This window comes from Desmodus rotundus, chromosome 5 (genome assembly GCF_022682495.2).
Source record: "Desmodus rotundus isolate HL8 chromosome 5, HLdesRot8A.1, whole genome shotgun sequence".
NCBI lineage: Eukaryota > Metazoa > Chordata > Mammalia > Chiroptera > Phyllostomidae > Desmodus > Desmodus rotundus.
In genome coordinates, this window is record NC_071391.1 from 27997312 (window position 1) to 28021085 (window position 23774).

Here is a 23774-nt window from a genome sequence, read left to right on the forward strand (position 1 = left end):
ATATCTAAACAAATTGGGGGAAACAGACAAAATTCCCATGCAGAAGAACTAATATAATTTATCTAGATATTACTCCTGCAAGGAAGTGAAACACAGAACTCTCTACTCCTGAAGCGTGGACGGCGCATTGTGAGTTCCTTTGAAAGATGACGGCATGGGAGGGAGACAACAACGCACTTACCAGGGGGAAACCTGACAAGCACAACTCCAGCTAGGTGATAAAGGTTAATTTCAACAGTGATAAGTCGTGTTCCTAGTATAAACCTTTGATATGATATAATGAAAATTGCATTTCACCTCTGTGGTCTTTGTCCCCAAAACACATAATTCCAGTCTAAACACAAATTCAGGAATTTTCTACAAAATACCTGACCAGTACTCAAAACTGTCAAGTTCATCAGAAACAAAGAAAGTTTATAAAATCATCACAACCAAGAAGAGCCTCAGGAAAGAAGACAAATATCTAAAAGTAATGTGGATTTACTGGATGAGATTCTGAAGCCAAAAAAAAGGGCAACAGGTAAGAATTAAGAAGATTTGAATACAGTATGGAATTTAGTTAATAAAAATGTATAAATATTGGTGTATTAATTATTCATTGTATAAATGGACCACACTAATGTAAGATGTTAGTTATAGGGGAAACTAGGTGTTGTGTATGGACTCTCTGTGCTATTTCCTGAATTGCTCTATAACCTAAATCTGTTCTAGAAAATTTATTTTAAAATTTTTAAGTGGTGAGGGGATTAAGAAACACTAAAAGGTAGTTACAGAATAGCCATGGGGATGTAAAGTCCAGTATAGGAAATGGAATAGTCAAAGAACGTATATGCATGACCCATGGACACAAACAATGGCAGGGGGATTGCCTGAGGGAGTGGGGGTACTGGGTGGAGGGGAGCAAAGGGAAAAAATCAGGACAACTGTAATAGCATAATCAATAAAATATAATTAAAAAAATAAAATGTTGAGAAGGAGGGGGAAAAAAGGAATTGAATAGAGGAAGGAATACAAAGAGAAATCAAACTATTCCAACAACATGGTTCTGAATTTATCTACACAGGTCCAAATAATGTTAGTTAATAGTGATGCCATCTATGTTGTGATTATTACTAAGTTGTGATCATTTCACTAAAACAATTCAGCTTCATTTTGAAGCCAAAGAAAGTATTAGTTCTTCTTCTGGAACTATCAATCAACAGCACAGCTGAGATCACGTCACTAACCTGCTTAGCACCCTTGGTAGCTTGTCTTCACCAAAACAATGAAGGCTAAACCGCTTGTTCTGACCTTAAATGCTATTACAAACTGCCCCCCTCCATGTTGTAAAAAAAAAAAAGTGGTCCTGGCACAAAGCAGAATAAAAGTCTAACTGAAGATACAGGATTAGAAGAAAAAGTAAAGCCAATAGATATAACAAATCCTTGGTTCTTAGCCTGAGTATAATAGCTTCAGATACCCTCCAAGGTGAATTGTCAAGTTCACTGTTGATCTATCCCATGGACATAATCTATAATATGGTATGCATGGAAATAAAAAAAAGCATTTTTAAAACTGTTTCAATGAGTTCTCTAGCCAATCTAATACTTCTACAACATAGATGATAACATTTGAAAATTGAAAGGATGCCCAGCATGGGCCACGGGCCCAGGGTGCTATGTACCTGCCCTTCAGGTGACTGTAGGATTGAGGGGGGAATGTCTGCAAGCTCGATTTGTGAGATCTTTAAAGACCTGAGACATGTGGCCTATGAACATCCAGCTCAAAAAATTAAGAAATAAGTTAAGGTAAAGGTGTATATTAAATAAAGGTTTAAGATATTTGTGGGGTGGTAGTGTTAGTTGAGAAATTTTCAGAGATGAATATGCTTTGAATCATTTATCAATTCAGTAAATTCGTTCATGTTTCTGTTGTATACTCAAACCGCAATGGCTCCCACCAATTTGAAAACAAAACAAAAACACCACGCTGAAGAGGCCAGTCTTGGTTCCCGGGAATCATGATACTTAACATTGTGTGTTCCTCATGTTTGTGACTACCAAAATACTTAACATGTGTCATCATTAGTTTTCTAGCCATTTTCCTCAGTTGTCTAGCTCTCCCTTTGGCTAAAACACACCGCATCATTAATGATCAATAACCTGTCAGTTCACAAGTTCACACATAGCACAACCAATGTTTGTCCTGTTTTGCACCAAATCCCCAAAACCTGACACTATGTGGCACAGAATAGGTACCAAAGAAATATAACACAAATCACAGTCACCTGCAATATGAGAAATGCAGAGAAGTAAACACACCATTGTGTTATATGATGAAGATTTTAATAGACTCACCCACTCCCAAGCTGTACCAAAAAAAGCTTCACAGAAGAAAAAACCCTTGAGAGGAATTTTGAAGAAAAGGAGTTTTCCAAGGAAAGAGGCAGAGTGGGGACATATTTCCTATGGTACCATACTATAAATAGCTGCATAAATAGTGCTACGAACTGGTTTAAGAAAACAAAACTGAATTAAATGAACTGAGTTCTGTGTTCAGTCTAGTTTCGGGTAGAGGCTGATTGGTACGCAAGCATTGCAGTAGTATCTACCGCTTCGTTCTATTTCCTCTGGGGTCTCACCATCATTAGTCTGCACGGACATTCCTGCCACTCCCGGCTCTCTCCCCATCCTTTCCCTAAGCCCAGAAGGTAAGCCTGGCATGTCTAACTAAAGTCCTAAAGTCCTCTCTGATTGAACGATCCTAGTCTTCCTTCTAAAACAGTAAGATACTCTTTGGTCAGACAGACTCACATATAACACGGGCTTATCTACCCACATCATGATTAGAATGTGGCAAAGGAAGGATTCTTAAAAGAAATGTGGTTAACAGTTATCATAAGAAAAAAATGTTCACTGCTGCAATTGTTACAAACCACAGCTGCCAAGATGTATAGTTAGTTCTAAAACCATTTACTGAAAAAAAAATCAGTTTCATCATATAAGAAAGATTTGTCCCCATGCTAACCTGAAAATATAGAAACATGGGGAGTCATTAATAGCAGCGACTTGCCAGGCCTCAGATTCTCAGAGCAGGGAAGCATCTTCGGCCCAGTTACTAACCAGATGGTTACACATGACTTCTCCTACTGGTTATGCAAGTATGCGTGTTTGCTTATGTCTCATCCCTGTATGAAATAAAAAACAGGAACCTGAAGGGGTCGGATGGATGGCACCCTGAAATAGAACTAAATCGGACAGGCTCGGCCAGTCTGGGCCCCTGGAGGAGTTTCTGTAAACAGCCTAAGATTAGCCACTTCCTCCTCCTGCTAAAAATGAAATACAAAATCTCTTCAGTGGGAGGAAGGGAAAATCTCAGTGTTGCCTTGGGGACACATTAAACTTCTACATGCGGCTTAGTTTTTATGCTTTCGCTACAAAAGAATAGAGAGTCAGGAACTTTGAGAACAGAGGCTAAGGCCAGAGCTTTTTAGACTTCTGTGAGTTAAGAATGATTGTTTGGCTCTGGGCCCAGCCTGATGTTATCAGGCCTTGACTAGAAGAAAAGAGGAAAGCTAAAATGGGCCTTCCACAGATAGGAACGTGTCTATCAACCTTACTGGTTATTGCTATTAATTTAGTTCTTGAGACCTGCTTTTCTGTCTATAGTTAACTAATACCACCCTACAACATGCATCTACCACTCTAGCCGAGTAGGTCTTTTCTTGTCACTATTCTATCCCAAACTAGAAATTTATCACCACATCTACCATTGAACTCTTCCTTTTGTAAGTAGTAGGAGAGTCAAATCAAATGATAAATAACCAATATGGAATCCATTGGTCCAATAACTGAAATACCTAGAAGGAAGGCTGACTTCATCCACGGTTTAAATTAAGAGTATAAACTGTCTTCAAAGAGTAGGAAAGGGATTGATTCCACAAAAGAAGTCTAGAGTATTCATACTGGAAGCAAGAGGTATGTGTGCAGCGGTGGCAAAAAATAAACTGGCGGCCATGCATACATAGGCACACAAGTGAATACTGTTTGATAGCACGTTCTGTGGCCAATCTAGCTAACCCCAGGATTGCCCTTCTCCTTTCTCGTAAAAAGTCTGTACCACTTTAAAATTTCTTTCCTTTTCTACTCTCTTGTGGACATACCGATTATTCTTCTGCAAGTCTAGAACATGTGTGCTTTGCCACTGATGTTTTCTTTGGCATGCACTATGACGAATGGTCATCTCCTTTTTCCCTTGAGTGATCAGTCCAAATTACAGAGTTAAATTCTAAAGTCCACTGCATGGAAGATAGAAAACCCTTTTCCTAAGAAACGATGTAATACACAGTGTTAGTTTTCCAGGACAGCTTGGCAAAATTAATTAATTCATCATGTGACTGAGGTGCAATATTAATTTTTTATTTGACTTTCCAGAGCCAGGCCAAATCTCTTACTATTCTTTAACATCTGCTGCTTATATTGGGAGAGGGAAGAATACTGTTTCTGCCTCTTGCCTCATTGGAGCTGGGAAGTGGAAGGAGGTGCTTATTACCAATCATTCGTGATGGCTCCCATATTCTGCTGAGGGTCTTCAGCAATACAGATGCTGGAGTTATGCTCCAATAGGTGGGCCTGAGTCAGATGACATGGGGAGAGGATGCAAAACAGAATGTGATCTTTGTGGGGGCTAATGAGTCTAGTGCAGATGAGGATTGAACAGTGACCAAGTTTGGACCAGAAGGGTGTGCATTAGAAAGAAACAGCAGGGGAAGACTAACACGAATAAAGAGATATCATGACATGGCAGTGTAGAATATAAGCCCTGGAAGGGACTAAGCTCTAACTTAACTTCCAGGAAACTAAAGACTAAACTGACGTGACACATTCACACAGTCACTGTATTGCGAAATTCTCCACGTAGGCTCTCCTTTTGTTCTCGGTTGCCTTCTTGTGTGTAACTATCGACTACTGAAGATCCTAATACTGACCATGTTCAGGGTAAGATGAGAGCATGGGCCTAAAACTGAAAGGATGACCCTCACTGGTGCCAGGCACTCATGAATGAGAATAAGGCAAGGGATGCCGGTGATGTCTGGGATGTTGGGGAGGACAGGGTCGTTGCCTGCTCAGGCAGTACACACCCACACACAAACAAATGCAAACCTATCAGAGTACGTTGTTTACTCAGTAAGTATTAATGTCATGAGTGATGTCTTCTCTAATGTTAAGAGTGGACACCGTGTTTAAGTCTACTTTTAATTAATTCCTTCCCTTGTACAATGTCTTACATTTTAGGATGTCTCACAATATATATATATTGTGTCTTATTGTGACTTATATATATATGTCTTACTCTATATATGGATAATAAATGGATAATAAATAATTTACACACAAAAATTTAAATTAATTCTACTTATTTGCCTCACATTTTTTTCTGTGATGAAGGGGTCACTTCTTATGGAGCTGATAAAATTCTACTGTTTTAAAATGCATTCTTTTAGAGAATCCTTATAATGAACATAGGAGTTAAATTGTTAAGAATTGTTGTATTTGATTTTTAAGGCAAAATAACGTGAAGAAATGACCAAGCTCTCTGTGGTTATATGTATGTTCATTAGCAATTATGAAATATGTAGCATTTGCACGTAGAAGTCAGGGGATTTCTGAAACCCACCCTCTTGGATCTGCTACAGAATTAACCACTATTTAAATAGTTTTCCTTTGAGGCTTGTCTCCATGTGGCCTTGGAAATGGAGCCTAAATTCTGAAATTTGAGTGACTGAAACCAAATGCTTAGTGGAAAGGAAGAACTATGAAACACTGAATTATGCTTATCTATTGTGGAATCAGATAAGAATTCTGAAGGAAACATCTGTGAGACAGATAAAGAAGAAAGACAAATTGTTCAGTATTACTGGAAAATAAACAAACAAATGAGGAGACAGGATTCTTTTATTACTGAAGATATTTAGGCCGATACTCCCAGATCTTTGTTTTGGGAATTAATCATAAATCATTTCCAGGGAGTTTGGCCAAAAAGTCAAGAATTAGGAAACTCACAGTGATATGTGTATTTGTAGAAAACTTTTGGTTTTCAGATTCATTATCTCCTGTCTTCACAGAAACCTATAAACACATATTTAGGTTGAGAAGTCACAAGGGAGTATAAGTAGGCAGAACATTGGAAATGGGACATGAGATATTTCATATGTATTAAATATGTATTCTAAACCCTTTCTCTGCACAAGGCAATTTTTATACATTTTTAAATCCCATAGTCAACTCTGCCAAGTGGATATGTCACTAAAAACAGGCAAAGAATATTAAGTAAATTGCACAAGTGTTAAAAATCTGCCATGTATCTGAGCTGTCCTATGACAAAGCCCATGCCATGTTCTTATCATGGCCACTGGGAGTGGCCATGATAGATAATAGATAAGCAAGAACACACCTGAGGGTCTGATAATGCAAGATATAAAACAATTATAGACTGACCTCTATATCTAATTATTTGTGTGATCTTGGACAAGCTACTCATGCTTCTTAACCTCACTCTCATATTCTTATGTAAGAGAAATTTATGGATCTAGCCCTTCCCATCTATGAGATCAATCTAGTCAAGTTAATTTCGATAATGCATGATTGCCACTGATATCTCTGCCTCCTAATTTCATGCACTGTTCAACATTCAGAGAAGTTGATCTCATGAGAAGTCATCTCATTTCTGAAGTTTGATTACTCTTTTAAAGATGGACACGGCGAACATGTTCCACTGTCTACTTTTATCTGGAGTGAGAAGACAGTAGAGAAGTTTGGTTTCTAGCACAGAGGAAAAGCTCATTTTCCTTACCCAGCTCTTAATGAAGTAAAGTAAAATTCCCAACTGATTCTGAAAAACCGCAATATGCTGAGAAGAGAAGACTGTTCCATGACGCCAATGCTTAAAAATAACACAGCCTCACTGTATCAAGGAAAAATCACTGATCTTATCAAGAAGCACAGAGCACCCACCGTGACCATTGGATACCAACACCAAGCAGCCAACAGAAACCAGGGCCCTTAGGCAGCCAACACCTGTCACTTTTCTTCCTAGTGTCTCAGAACTTTCTTCTAGCTTTATAGCTCATTACAGAATAGAGAATGCCCACAGACATCTCTAGGCTAATAGGAGTTTTCCTTGAAATTTATCATTTTATTATAAAAATAATATAAATATTAATTTATTTTAATTTCCTGACAAATAATCCGTCAGTTAACATTAATAAGATTATTTATCAAGTAAAGCACATGCTCCTGCAGTTGGTGATGTTTCCTCTCGGCATAGCCATGTACTCCTGTGCACAACTGTGCCTCAATTGGAGCAGCGTTAGCACTACATAGGTTCTGAAATTTGGACTAATTTGGGTGAATCATTCAGATCAATCCTTAAAACATGGTAGTCGACACTTTCTGGAGCACCACGATAGTATGTAATCTACCCTATATGATGTCTTTGGCCTAACAGCACTTCCAAGATACTCATTAGCTATAGGCATTGCACTAAATGCCTTTTGAGGGTATTATTTCACTTACTATTCTTTTAATTTTTTAATGTATTGATTTGATAGACACAGAGAGAGATTGATTTGTTGCTCCACTTTTTAATGCGTTCGTTGGTTGATTCTTATATGTGCCCTGACCAGGGATTGAACCCTCAATCTTGGTATATCAGTGGTCCAACCAACTGAGCTACCTGTCTAGGGCTCATTTAATATTCTTCTTAACTATTATGAGGTAGAAATTTTACACCCTTATCACATATAACAAATAGAAAAACATAGAGATTCATTACATTTTCTGAAGTCACAAACTAGAAAGTATCAGAGCAATCTATGAACTCTAGTTTGATTCTAGATTCTAAGCAACTACTTCCCTTGCTGTCTACACAGAATAACAACTTTTATTTAGATGGTGATACTGGATTATTTGAGAACTCCATGCCTAGGTAAACAACTCCCACTTCCATATCAACCAATAAATGTTCAGTTAAAATGTATAACTCAGAAAATTAAAAGTAATAATTGCTACAGACTTCTGAATTTACTTTTGAACTATAGAAAATGAGAATATTAAATCTTAAATTATCATTGTAATTTACATTTTCTACTCAAAAACTGGAATGAAAACCTTCTGCAGAGATTTTTCAGAGACCATAACCATGTTCATTAGCTTTTGAGAACTCAAATTGTCAACCAGGTAAAGCAAAGGACAAGCAAAACGATAGATGTCTTATGAGGATATCAAAATAAGATACCTACAAACATGGGACATGTAGGTAGCACATTTGTCATCTAAAAATAGGTAAAATTCTACTAATAGTAAAAGAATCCACCATGGCCAACTCAAGGGACAAACAATGGTCTCTCCAATGTTCTTGAGAAGATGAAAAGTATCCCCATATCTTACAGCACAATGAACTTTGAAAAGAGTGAATGGTGGTGGGTGAGACCATAGCCATAAGAAGTTGGGTGGCCAGGAGCCAATAATAAATTTCTCCAGTGTGCAAATTTATATTAAGTAAAAGCATTCAGAATTTATAGTTACTTGTAGGACTTCCTAAATCCTTCCAATATAGAGACTTCATATTTTTTACTCAAATGCCTATGAAAAATTAAATCAGAGATTCTTTGAAAGAGGCTCAGGACAAGAGGCTACTGTCCAAGTCCCTTGTTTTTCAAAATGAAAAAGCAGGTCCAGAGTGGCTTTCTCTTGACGGACCCACCCATTGCCTACTCTAAGCCAGTGTGTCTTGTGTGGATTTAATCTTGCACCAGAGCTAGGAGCTCAGCCATGACTCAAGCAGAAACCAATCACGGCACAGGGTTGGGTGGGGGGTACCATTGTGTCATTTTCCTGTTTACTCACTGAGTTTTCCAGTGTAGTTCTGTTCTCAGAGCTGCAGTGAAAGCTTTGTAATCTCAGCAATGGCAGCAGCTGTCTCACTTTTCATGCCTCATCATCACCACATATTTCCCCCCTGAAAACTTAGACTATGGCTTAAATATCAACTTGATGCAATGATTCTGTGAGCTATAAAATATCTTCATAACAGATCTTTCTATGTTTAAGTAGATAAGCCCTGATTCATTAAAATCATTTCTCCCTTGTAATAATATTTTCTTCTTGCTTTCTATAGTTTTTTATTTTATTATTTTATTTTTCCACATCTTTTTATTGTTGTTGAAGTACAGTTGTCTCCATTTTACCCCAACCACTTCCCCCCACCCCAGCCATCCCCACTTCCCACCCTTGATCCTACCAACCTTTGTTTTTTTTAATATATTTTATTGATTATGCTATTATAGTTTTCCCATTTTTCCTGCCTTTATTCCCCTATGCTCTGCACTCTCACCCACAATCTGCTCCTTAGTTCATGTCTATGGGTTGTAGGTATAAGTTCTTTGGCTTCTCCGTTTCCTATACTATTCTTAATCTCCCCCTATTTTGTCCCTACCATATATGCTTCTTATTCCCTATGCCTTTCCCCCATTCCCCCCCCAACTGATAACCTTCCATGTGATCTCCATTTCTGTGATTCTGTTCCTGTTCTGGTTGTTTGCTTAGTTTGTTCTTGTGGTGTGTGTGTGTGTGTGTGTGTTTTAGATTCAGTTATTGATAGTTGTGAATTTGTTGTCATTTTACTGTTCATAGTTTTGATCATCTTCTTTTTCTTAGATAAGTCACTTTAACATTTCATATAATAAGAGCTTGGTGATGATGAACTCCTTTAACTTTACCTTATCTGGGAAGCACTTTATCTACCCTTCCATTCTAAATGATAGCTTTGCTGGATAGAGTAATATTGGATGTAGGTCCTTGCCTTTCATGACTTTGAATACTTCTTTCCAGCCCCTTCTTACCTCCAAGGTTTCTTTTGAGAAACCAGCTGATAGTCTTATGGGCACTCCTTTGTAGGTAACTGTCTCCTTTTCTCTTGCTGCTTTTAAGATTTTCTCCTTATCTTTAATCTTGGCTAATGTAATTATGATGTGCCTTGGTGTGTGCTTCCTTAGGTCCAACTTCTCTGGGACTCTCTGAGCTTCTTGGACTTCCTGGAAGTCTATTTCATTTGCCAGACTGGGGAAGTTCTCCTTCATTATTTTTTCAAATAAGTTTTCAATTTCTTTCTCATCCTCTTCTCCTTCTCTCACCCCTGTGATTCGGATGTTGGGATGTTTAAAGGTGTTCCAAAGTTTCCTAAGCCTTTCCTCATTTTTTTGAATTCTTCTTTCTTCATTCTCTTCTGGTTGAATGTTTATTTCTTCCTTCTGCTCCAAATTGTTGATTTGAGTTCCGGTTTCATTTCATCCACTGTTGGTTTCCTGTACATTTCTCTTTATCTCACTTGGCATAGCCTTCACTTTTTCCTCCATTTTGCAACCATATTCAATCATTTCTCTGAGCATCCTGATTACCAGTGTTTTGAACTCTGCATCTGATAGGTTGGCTATCTCTTCATAGCTCAGTTCTATTTTTAGAGCCTTGATATGTTCTTTCATTAGGGCCATATTTTTTTGTTTCCATGCAGCTGTTACATTGTAAGGGGCACAGCGTTAGTTATTCCCCAGGGTGAGGCAACCCACTTTGCTGCTTTGTGGTGCTATATGTGGGGGATGGGTCTGAGCTGGAACAATGCAACTTGCTCAGCTCTCTGTTGGCCTTCAGTCATTTCCATCATTACCCATAAACAAATTGGGCTCTTCTGGTGCTGATTTCTGGGTAGGCGTGTGGGTTTGTGTATATTCTAGGACCCTGTGCATCTCTCCAACAAACTCTTCTGTGAGGCTGGGAGATTCTCCTGCTGAGGAAACCCTTACAAATTTTTACTGTCAGAGGTTTTGAGGCTTTATTTCACTGCACTTGAACCCTGGGTTGCACAGTCTGTGTCTCTCCCGAGTTGTTTTTCCAGGTTTATCTACATGGAAATGTGAGACTGCCTGGTCCTTTGGAACCTGCCTTACTCACCTGGTCCTCTCCACCCCAGCTTCCTGTCTCCACCCCTCCTACCCGTCTGGATGAATGTTTGTTCTTTAACTCCTTTGTTGTCGGACATCCATACAGCTCAATTTTCTGTCACTTGTCATTTTTTTTTTAATTTGTTGTTTTCCTTCTTTTGGTTATGTGAGGAAGCAAAGTGTATGTACCAATGCCTGCCTCCTTCTTGGACAGAAGTCCTCTGTTTTCTGTAGTTTATTTTTGTTACAGTTTTTATAGGTGAACTTTTTTCTTCTTTCCTATAGTTGCTTGTTTGATGCCTAAAGCTATCCTTGTTTATCACCTCTTTGTTTCCTAACTCCAGACTTTAAAAAGTTGAGGGAGACATTGAAGTTAAGAACAATCTAACAATAGCCAGGAGGGAGTGGGGAGAGGACAGTGAGGAGAGGGGATTAGAGGAACTACTATAATCAAGGGGGAGGGTGGAGGTGGGGGAGGGAGGTGGGTTCGGCTGGGGTGGGGTGGAGGGATGGGGAGAAAAGGCATACAACTGTAATTGAATAAGAATAAAAATTAAAAAAAAAAGTTGACGGAACACGTCAGGTTGTCTCAGTGCCTCTCTTCCCCGAATTATTCACTTTCTTAAATGGAATAAAATGATTTGTTTTCCATCCATGCTGTCACAGAGAGCATTATGCTAAGTGAAATAAGCCAGGCAGTGAAAGACAAATACCATATGATCTCACCTATAAGTGGAACCTAGTCAACAAAACAAACAAGCAAGCAAAACATAACTAGAGACATTGAAATTAAGAACAAACTGACAGTAACCAGACAGGGTGTGGGAAGGGATAATGGGGGAAAGAAGGGGAAGAATTTTCAGGAACATCTATGGATGTCACATGGACAAAGCCAAGGAGGGGTGGAACCTAGGGTGGGAAGTAGGAATGGTGGGGGTAGGGGGGAGTGGTGGTGGTAAAATGGAGACAAATGTACTTGAACAACAATAAAAAAAGTTAAATAAATAAATAAATAAAATGTAATTATGAGAAATAAAATTAAAATATACCTAAAATATTTATTTTTTCTGAGAAATAATAATAATGAAGTTCATAAGGTGATAGCCATAATTTTAAATTGATATAGCAAATGACCATTTACATGTGTGTACTAACTATTTCTGTTTATAGGAGAATTTTGTCAGCAGGGTTAGGAGTTTGTAGGGCTAGGGAGAACAGTGGTTGCAAAAATAGCATTCTAGATTAATATCCTCAATGTCCTTAAACAATTGTTTTGAATATCTGATGCTTTCTTGTTGGCCTCTATGCTGTGCTCCCAGCATAAAAATGGGACTAGAATAAAGAGGGTCACAGAAATTCTGTGAAAAGCATGTGGAGACCTAAAATTCTCAGATGCCACGAAATCTCTATTTAGGGAAGGACTCAGTCATGATTCATTGCCTTCTATGTCTATATTCATGTAAGTTGTTTCTTGTTTTTCTTAAGTATATAAAATATAAAGTTCCATTAATATAATTTATTTTTCTCACTGCAAAAGTAATACATGATCAATCAAGAAAATTTGGAAAATAGCAAGAAACAAAAGGTAAGTTTTATGGAATCCGATCCCTTGGACTAATATATTTTAGTGTTTCGGTATATGTTTTTCATGTATTTTTTTCTTGCGCAAATTTCACTTATAAACACCTTCACAAAAACTGTATGCTTGCAATTATGTTGCCTGCTTCTCTTAATGTCATGCCCAAAATATTTTCCAGTACTAATTAACTGTTCTATAATACCAGTCTTTAAAGCATGCTTTTTTGTAGGGTCTGATATAGTTTAATTATTTACAAAATACAATGTTGTTGGATTCAAATTGTTTTCTATTTTCTCTATTAAAAGTACCACTGCAATGAACATCTCTGCGTCATTATTTCTGCGTATGTACCTGATTTTATTTGAAACAAATTCTTAGAAGCAGAACTTCTGAATCTAAGGCTATGTGTGATTTGAAATTCATTTGAAATAAAATGGCAATTTTTTTCCAGAATACTTTACTCATTGACTTCTATCTTCTTGCTTATGTAACTAAAATAATGGTTTTCAATTTTGTTCCCATACTTACACATGGGCATATTTTACATATGCAGGGTATGACTAATTATAAGTGTGTACCTATACCCCACTATTTTGTCTCCCCTTTTAAAAAAGAAGCATTGGTTTTAAAGTGAGGTTGATTGATTACAAGAGAATCTTGAATCTATTGTACTTTAAAAGAGAATAATACTTGTCAGTTACAGTAAAGTACATTTCCAATAGTTGGCTAAAAATTATTGGTAGCCAACCTGATTTCATAGTGTAGAAGAAAACCCATTACTTAAAAGAGAGCTCTCTGTCAATTGCTTCCCAGAAGGAGCTTTATGAATAAAGATTTTGGTTGTATTTTATCATGTCAACCTGAGAATCTCATCAATACTTTACTACAAGTCTTGATTTTTTTTTTGTATAAAGCATTAGATATGCCAAAGTATCAAGTGCTATTCCAAAAAAACATTATTTTTCACCTGGTATCAGGAAGACAAGATACCTGAAACCCTGTGGGAAGAGATATCTATATACCCGTCTCTATCTCTCTCTCATCTCTGCCTCTATCTAGTTTAGTGAACTCCATCAGGCGCTATGGAGCAATGCAATGACTCTATTAGCACTGCCAATGACTATCAATACTTCCATTAGCACTGCCTTGTATGTTATCAGAAAGGCCACTTTTAAACTCATGATTCTCATTATATACTCAACATCTAGTAAATTATTTTCAGCAGGCATTTAATGAAAGGATAGTTGTTGAGGTTATTTTGTTTTACAGTATCACATTAGCATTAACTTTTCATTTTGCTAAGGCAGCCAATGTATGCATATTATATGAACCTGGATTGCTCTTCTTGAGACAGAGTGAGTTGAAGGCCCCTAGGTAGAGCCATTAAGAGATGAAAGTTAAATTTTAAAATTCCACACAGGAAATGAAGGTTCCTATCAATTGGTCTATCTTTGTAAAGTCATTTTTGGAACAAGCAGTTCAGCTCCTTCTGTTCATAGAGCTCTTTACTATTGCCTCTCTGGGGAATAGAAGAGATGTACGATGTATCTCTTATCCTGTGGGAGTTTGTTATTTATTAATAAAATTACAAGGAAATCTACACCCAATATCTAACAGCTAAAACACTTAAATGTAAGATTAAATGTTGAAAATAAACATTATATATTGATATCAAAAACATAAAAGTGGGTATTCAGCATCCAATAGAGAGAAAATTAGAACTTTCATATTAAGGATGAGAAGGAGGGCTTTTTAGAAGGGTTTGGATGAAACCTATATAATTATATTAACCAATGTCACCTCAATAAATTCACTAAATATAAAAATAATTAAAAAGGTTTGAATCCTAATTCATCTGAGGATAATCTGTGAGGATAAGAAAAATAGGAAAACACTGTCAAGTATATGCATGGATCAATAACCACTATACAAAGTCTACTGACATAGAGCTATAGTTGGTTATAGATTACTGTCATAAAAATTATCTGGAAAACTTGTCATAATGGGAAGATTATTGTAGGGAGCCCTTGCCAACAAACTTATCATGACTATTGACAAAAACATCAGTTTTCAAACATTAATGCATATATATATATAACATGAGGAACTTCCAGTCAGAATGGCTTTCATCAATAAAACAGCAAATGCTGGCAAGGGTGTAGAGAAAGGGGAACCCTTCTACATTGTTGGGAGGAATGTGTATTGGTACAGCTATGGTGGAAAGCAGTATGAGGTTATCTAAAAAAAATCTTAAAAGTGGAACTGCCTTATGAACCAGTGATTCCACGTCTGGGAATTTATCCAAAGAAAACCAAAACACTAATTTGAAAGATTATATACACTCCTATGTTCATTGCAGTGTTATTTACAATAGCCAAGATTTGGAAGCAGCGAAGTGTCCATCAGTAGATGAGTGGATAAAACAGCTCTGGTACATTTACACAGTAGAATACTACCTAACCATGAACAGGAAGAACATTTTACCCTTTGTGACAGTATGTATGGACCTGGCAAACATTATACTAACTGAAATAAGCCATTCAGAGAAAGACAAATACTATGTGATTTCACTCATATGTGGGATCTAAGGAACAAACTGAATAAGGAAAATAGAGATGGACTCACAGATAGAGAGAAGGATGACAGCTATGAGGAGAGTTAGGGTGTGGAAGGATCAAGCGGAAATGAGAAAGAACTCATCATGGACACAGTCAACCCTGTGCTGATTGCAGGGGTGAGGGAAACGAGTGGAGGTGGAAGAGAGTAAGGGAGTTAAATGGTAATGGAAAAATACAATAAAAAATAAACTGTTAAAATTATCTAGAGCCCTGCCTGGTGTGGCTCAGTGGATTGAGTACTGGCCTGCAAACCAAGGGGTCACTGGTTTGATTCCCAGTCTGGGAACATGCCTGGGTTGCAGACCAGGTAGGTCCCCAGTGAGAGACAGCCACACATTGATGCTTCTTTTCCTCTCTTTCTCCCTCCCTTCCCTTCTGTCTAAAAATAAATAAATAAAATCTTCAAAAAATAAATATATCTGGAAAAAATATCTTAAGAAGATCATTGTAGGGATCTCTTTCCAATGAACCTGTCGTGACCATTGACAAAAACTTTGGTTCTCCAACTTAGTACGTATGTCCATAACACGAGGAACTTCCAAAATCTGGATTTCTGGATTATAACCACAGAGTTTACATATAAAGGGGCTGGGATGGGAACCTGAAGTCTTCATGTATTGCATGTATCCTGATAATTCTAACGCGAGTGCTTCATATGCTACACTTTGGCTTTGGAAACTACCTTGCTAAAGCACTATTCTCCCAGCTGATGTTTTACCCTGAATAAGACTGGCAAGATGAGCTATTTCAACCATACATATGGATTTTTTTTCATAAGAAAATTTAGAGAGTACACTGAGAGCAGACATTGAACCTTCCAAATAATTTACATTTCTCACAGAGAATGGCAGAGAGCTGGACACAGAGTAGACACCTAACAAATACAAATAGTTGGTAATGGTATAATCATCACTCTCATTAGTCATGGGACAACTAGCCATAGTTCTCAGCATCTCCAGAAATTAGGACCTCAAATTCCTTCTAACTAAACAAACATCTTTTTACACAGTGGCCTGTTTTTTACTTTTTGATCAGAGATGGTCTTCTGGGCTGCAATTAGCTACATGTACACCCTCTAACTCAAGGTTAAAAACACAGAGTGTATTCATTGGAATTCCTTGCATATCCTTAGAAGTCACGCTCTTCATTTTCCTGAGACAGAGAAATAATCATCCCAAAGGCCCTCCTCATAAAGCCCTAAACTACTCCTGACAGAAAAAAGGTTGTTTATTTATGCTGATGTTAACACAGCTGGAATTGTATTCAAGTGGTCAGTCACTTCTGGGTCCCAGGACATATCCAAAAAGATAAACATAGTCAAAATTTCTTAAAAATGCAATGACTGAATGCATTTGTGTATGTGCGTGATGTAAGAGGGTATGGTACAATTTTAATAAAGGGTTTATATTTCCTCTTCTGGCTACTCCTGGGTAGTGTAATACATTTTTGAAAATGTGGTATTTGTCTGAGGTTGTATAAGACCTTAAAATCTGTTATTCTTAGGAAATCACAGCATTTAATTATCCTATGACTCAGTTATACTTCAGCAGAGCAGATTTATTGTCATCTGGTATCAGGAGCATGATACCAAGAAATCTTCGAGGGAGGATATTTATTTTAATGTGAAATGTGATGAACAGACAGTCATGAGACATAGCATCTTCGTTTTTGGTAACTGGATGTTATACAACTACCAGGGGAACATACCCATTTTAAAAGGAAAAACAGATGAAAAACAAATGGTGTTAATTCTTTGGGATTAGCATTTTATATTTAGTACCACTGTAAAGTAATTATATCAGTATCCATGTGAATTATGTCAATGTTGTTTAAATATGTATGCCATTGGTCCAATTTAACATTTGTTGGTACTGGCTTATTTTCATGTAACTGGGATAACTAACAAAACAATTTTTTTAAATAAAATAACTTTTTTGTTAAGAGGTGATAATCTAATTGTATGGAGGTACTTAAATTCTAAAGGAATGCCATACTTCATCATGTAACAACACTTTAATTTAGAACTAGAATAACACTAATTCTTGGAAGATAAAAATGGTAAGTAGGATCTTTGAGGAGCTGGAAAGAGCCGTAGACACATTCAGAAGCATCAAGCATACAGAAAGTAGATGTGAAGACACAGTCATAATTCAGTCTAACTAAGAATCAAACATCCATAGAGGCAGACACTGCAAACAAGAACAAGGGACAACTTTTAAAATTGCCCCCAGTACAACTTCAGACAGAACAGTCATCCATTCATTCTGCAATATTACACTAACCTAGTATAAACAAGTGATCAGCTCTTTATATGGGGGCCTCTAAACTTCTAAAAAAGACAGTCAACAAAAACTCATGGAAATCAAAAACATAATTAGGTCCAAAGGAGTTTTGATGAATTATAGATACATAATAGGTCATTTCAGGTATATAGACTTTATAAGCATATATGTGAATCATTGGTAAGAACTCTTTGCATTTATGTACAAATATTTTTATTCACATTGTTCCTGCTGGTCACAAGGAACAGTGTCACATGGGTGTCAAACATGCTGATCTCATAGTGGGGAGTGACCCACTGTTCCACTTCAAATTTCTTAAGGACTAGGCAATATTAGTTGATTGGCTTATACTTTGATATGGAAATAATAATGTTACCTAATTCTTTATGGGGCTGAATGTGGGGGATTAAAAAGTATGTAAATATAAACATACATAAACATATATATTACAGTTACATATAAACATATTACATCTTTATACATGAAATTATATGTTTATATATGCCATATGTACATAAAACATTATATGCTTACAAATATAAAACATTTGAACACTGCATGACACACAGGCACTGATACAGGTTTGTGCTTATCATCAGTACCCCAGTGACGATGACAATGACCCTGAGGTCATGATGATAGATGGTGATCTATTTAGTCATGGCCTTAGAAGTCTTTGAAAGCACATTCTAGAACCTAGACAGGAAATTTATATTCTTATTACTGATTACTGATAAAATCCATTTCTGAAGACAAGGAAGCATTTCTCCCCCATGTGACTGTTTTAAAACTTAATTTCCAAGTGGTATTGAGGAGAAAAATGAATACTAAATTTAAAGACAAAAAATAGATTGAGAGCTCCTCAACTATCCTTGTCTCTGCCACCACCTCCTCACAGACACACACACACACACACACACACACTACATGTATGTGACTTGGGTCTAACTGTATTACTTTCCTAGTCTTTGGATTCTCCTTCTACTGAAAAAAAGATAAATGAACTCTGCCTCATTGACAACATTGAGAACTACTAAGGTTGTATAGGTATGAGTTATCTTCAAGGTATTATGTAAGTGAAAGTTATAAATACTGTTTTGCTGACAATGAAATATATTTCATCTTAGACAGGCCTGCTAAATGTTCTAAGGACTAACAGTCATCTGTTGTGTTTTATTTTTCCATGCTATGGATATGTGCACATGCATGTCAAATAGCTACCGCCACACCACTGAGACAGAAAGAATGTAGCTCGATCACCTCATGTTCATATAGGTCCCAGCCCCTAGCCCTCAATCACAAATATTCAATTCACATATTTTATATGCATTCATACAACCTTAACTCTGTTGGAAGTAAGGCAAAAAGATCTATCATGCAGAATAGATTCTAGAATATATAATGCTCCGTAACAGTTTCAAATGAAGGACAAATTCCATAATGGCACTAACCTGCACAATGGTACTGTCAGGTAACAAATTCTGTGATAATTTCAACATAATGTTCTTGCAGGTAAAATACATGTGTAACATGATTTAAACAAATACTGTCTATAAAGAAAAGTCTTTAAAAGATAAATTACATTTGATCACTTAGCTAATCCTATGTATTCCTTGTGTATTATGCACAGGCACAAACAATTATGAAGGGGCAACTATCCTCAAGAAGCATGACCTCACAGGAGAGGAGCCACGGGCCTATGTATTTACAACAAAATTAGAATGTGAGGCTTTGAATATGCAGGACAAACATTTTGTAGACATTTGAGTTAACCATAGGCATTTGGGAATAAGAAAGTATTTTATCTCAGTGAGATCTTAATCAATAGAGGCAAGGGAAATACGGGAAATTACTTTGAAGTAATCTGAACAATGATTGGGGGTATAACTCATTCTTGCAGGATATGTGTAGGTCACATGAGGATGCAAAAAGTTTTGGAAAAAAATAAAAACAGATATAGATCATAGATCATCAGGTTTATAAACCAGGTCACACAGAGCTGTAGAAATTGCAAACCAAAGGCAGGAATGGGTTAGCCTTGAGCTCATGAAGGACTGCGTGCTTATGGAGGACTGTGTGGCCCTCAATGGGCAAGAGGTGTAATGGAAACCTTGGAAGTAAGATCAGTTTGAAGCCCAGACAGGTGCATTCACTGTGGGATTTGAAGGAGGCTAATCTTTCAGTCTCTTAGCCAGGAGGTCATGAGTCAAAACATAAATAACCTTTATTTTCAGGCAACCTATTGACTGATGGGGCAATAGAGATGGACAAAGAGGTAGAGAAGACAGATATTAAACTAATGTACATAAACATAAACATGAAATTTATATTGCAATAAATGCTAAGGGATGTTAGAGATGACTTAGAGGTTACTGACAAAAATAAGAATGTAAGAAGGAAGAGACATTTCTAGGGAGTTTAGCCTATTTGCACTGAATCTGAGGCAGTGCCAGGATATTGACTCTTACAGTAAAAGTGTCTTCCAGCCTCTGGGGAAGAGTTTATACCTAAGCTGCAGATGTGCGGGTGAGCTGCATAAAGACAACTGTTGAATCTGTTGAAATAGATGTGCAGATTGGTGTTTCAGGGTTCTTAGGGTACAATCCCAGCAGTGGAATTGCTGGGTCAAAGGGCAGTTCCATTTTTAGTTTTCTGAGGAAATTCCATACTGTTTTCCACAGTGGCCACACCAGTCTGCATTCCCACCAACAGTGCACTAGGGTTCCCTTTTCTCCGCATCCTCTCCAACATTTGTTTGTTGATTTGTTTATGTTGGCCACTCTGACTAGTGTGAGATAGTACCTCATTGTGGTTTTAATTTGCATCTTTCTGAAACACCAATCCAAAAGAACCTATGAACTTCAATGTTCATAGCAACAAAATTTACAATGTCCAAGTACTGGAAGCAACCTAAGTGCGCATCAGCAAATGAGTGGATCAAAAAACTATGGTACATTTACACAATGGAATTCTACACAGCAGAGAGAAAGAAGGAGCTTATACCCTTTGTGACAGCATGGATGGAACTGGAGAGCATTATGCTACATGAAATAAGCCAGGCAGTGAGGGACAAATACCATATGATCTCACCTTTAACTGGAACATAATCAACGAAAGAAAAAAGCAAACAAAATATGACCAAAGACGTTGAAGTTAAAAACAATCTAACAATAGCCAGAGGGGAGTTGGGAGGGGATAGTGGGGAGAGGGGTTTTCAGGAACTACTATAAAGGACACATGGACAAAACCAAGGGGGAAGGTGGGGGTGGGGGATGGAGGTGGGTTTGGCTGGGTTGGGGAGAAAATGCAGACAACTGTAATTGAACAACAATAAGAAAAAAAAAAGAAATAGATGTGCAGAGACAGAGATAAATTGAAGAAAACACAAGGTTAAAAGAACATAGCTATTTAAATCATGATGGCATTGGCACATACTTTGTTTATAAGTCTCTTTTTCCTGTCCAAATCTGTTGTAATAAGCTATGCTCATTTATAAAGAACTGACTTGTCTACTTTATTAAATTGTAGGTGCAAAAAGTAGTAATAATAACATGGAGATTTCTTACAGTTGAAAGAAAATATACAAAAGGATGTGATATCTCCTGTTTATATAACGGCTGATATTGTAAAATTAGGCATAGAATACAAAAGAATCTACAAGCAACAAATCAACTATTGGTTGAGATATAAAACTTCATTTCAAATATTTAAAAGTAAGTAAGTGTGCTAAATTCTGTTAGAAGAATTCTCTGGTTGCAAAATACAATTCATTTTTCCTATAAGTACTTTTCATTGGACAAAATTTAATGTACAGTAACATCCAGGGCTATAAACTATTTGTTTAACTTTCACTTTCAGATCATACTGCCTTTTTTTTATGAGGAAAGATAAACAATTAAATCATAACAAAGTTTTTCCTTTTGAATAACATTTAGCATATTAATTTTTGATTATACAAAATTCTCCTACAAAGTATAATTAATTCATTGTTGACATATCATAGTTGTTCATTATCAACAAAACCCTCAGAACTTTTTGATAACTGCAAAATACTAGCGTGTATCATTATTTACTCAACCCTGCTGAGCAAGAATGAAAACTGCAATTCTGGATACTTAACACTGTAGGTATCAAAATAGAAATTCTTCACTTTGAAATCTATCAATCCTGCCATCTGATACGGAACCTAAGCCAGGTCATAAAATAATATAACCAAAAGGAATATTCTGTTGTTCTTTTTTTTTTATTGTTGTTCAAGTACAGTTTTCTGCCTTTTCCCTACCCCTTCCCACCACCCCAGTCCTCCGCACCTCTTTCTCCTGTTTTCACACCCCTTTGTTATTGTCCATCTGTCCTTTATAATTGTTCCTGTAAACCCTTCACCCTTTTCCGTCATTATCCCCTGCCCTCTCCTCTCTGGTCACTGTCAGCCTGTTCTCAATTTCAGTGTCTTTGGTTATATTTTGCCTGTTTGTTTTGTTGATTAGGTTCCAGTCAAAGGTGAGATCATATGGTATTTGTCTTTACTGCCTGGCTTATGTTCTTAATAAGAAGTTAAAGAACATATTATATTCTATATAATTATGAAAAAGAAGACACAAATAAATAAATGGAAGATGGCAAAAGTTTTTTTCTGAAGTTTATAAATAAAATCCCTAATTTTATCAGTCATCTCAAACAAAACTCAGCCTTAAAAAGCTTCAGTATTCAAATAAACAAAATCTACTTTACTATGAACAGTTTTCTGGGTTCATTGAATTTCACTCCACTGGCAAATCTCTCTGTACTTTTTGTAAAAATCTATTTATATATTTTTGGGGAAAAATAATTCAAAAAGTTAAAATTCACATCAGCCATACCACCACAAAGTAAGTGACATCATGATTTAATTTTTTACACATCTGACATTAGGAAGTACAGATGTAAGTTAATATACTCAAAAATATCAATGTAAAGTTTAGCTTACCAGTGGGGACAAAATTGGGGTGCTGAAGTTCCAGTTGACTAGAATCAGCAGAGAGTTCAGTCAAAGGGGTTAAAGTAAAATCTGAGCTGGAAGCGTGCTCGTGTCTGAAGCCTTCAGAAGAAAGATAATCCAGTTCAAACGTCACTGTTGACATTGCGAAATTCATTGAAAGCTATGGAAATCAAAGTTTACACTACTGAAGTTTTAAAAATCATAGAAGGCAGAAAAATCACTGTATTGGAATCAGTAATAACTCTAGGCTCTCCAATAATTATTTTCACTTGGAAATCCAAAAGAGAAAAGATCCACAACTGGTTCGCAAAGAAGTTTTCCGTAACATGCTTTTCCTAAGCAATTGGCTTCAGTAGGATGGATGAATTTGAGAGTTGTTTTTCTTGAAGATATCTTGCTGCCTTTAAGTGATAGCAGTACTATCCCCATCTCTGAGAGGCTACAGTGAAAAGTAACATGGGCTAAGTGAAGACATAGGGAAGGCTGCAGAGAGATGCTTTTAGTAACATGGTATTAGAAGTTCACATTCACATTCCTGTATACAAAAGATCAGCTGGGAGGGGCTAACGACTGTCAGAGAATGCAACTTTATTCCACTGGGCAGCTCATCAGAGGAATGTTTTAATTTGAAAGAAAATTAATCCTAAATTATATTTCCTGGGTCAGGACTGTGAGACTGTGTCCCTGCTATTTATTAAAAGATGACTATGATTATGGAGATTAAAAGACTTCCTCACAATAAATACAATGCTTGTAAAATACTGAAAAAAAAGTGAATTAAACTAAAAGGCTTCTGTACAGCAAAAGAAACAACCAACAAAATGCAAAAGTAACCTATGGGATGGGAAAAATATTTACAAGTCTTATATCTGATAGAGTTAATATGCAAAGTATATGAAACACATAGTAACTCAATAACAAATAAATAATCAGATTTTAAAAAAATGGCCAAACAATGAGTTAATATGCAAAATATATGAAACACATAATAACTCAATAACAAATAAATAATCAGATTAAAGAAATTGGCCAAACAACATGTATGTCTCCAAAGAAAACATACTAATGGCACACAGGTACAAGAAAATCTCAGTGTCACTAATCATCAGGGAAATGAAACTTAAAACCGCAATGAGATATCACCTCACACCAGTCAGAATGGCAATCATCAAAAAGTCAACAAATAACAAATGCTGGAGATGATGTGGAGAAAAGAGAACACTTGTGCGCTATTGATAGGGTTGTAAACTGGTGCAGCCACTGTGGAAAACGGCATGAAAATGCTCCAAAGAATTAAAAATAAAGTGGCCATGCAACCCTGCAATTCTACTTCTGGGTATCT

The 23774-nt window shown here is 36.7% G+C and overlaps 1 protein-coding gene across 1 annotated transcript in view; it reads right to left on the minus strand.

The window, feature by feature from the left end:
* Positions 1-22923, minus strand: part of ANO3 (anoctamin 3) — a 286084-nt gene extending 263161 nt beyond the window's left edge. Inside the window, exon 1 of the mRNA XM_053925078.2 lies at positions 22421-22923. Coding sequence (XP_053781053.1) covers positions 22421-22586 — 166 coding nt within the window. The 5' untranslated portion in view covers positions 22587-22923. The remainder of the gene's footprint in view (positions 1-22420) is intronic.
* Between the last annotated feature and the right edge of the window lie 851 nt (positions 22924-23774).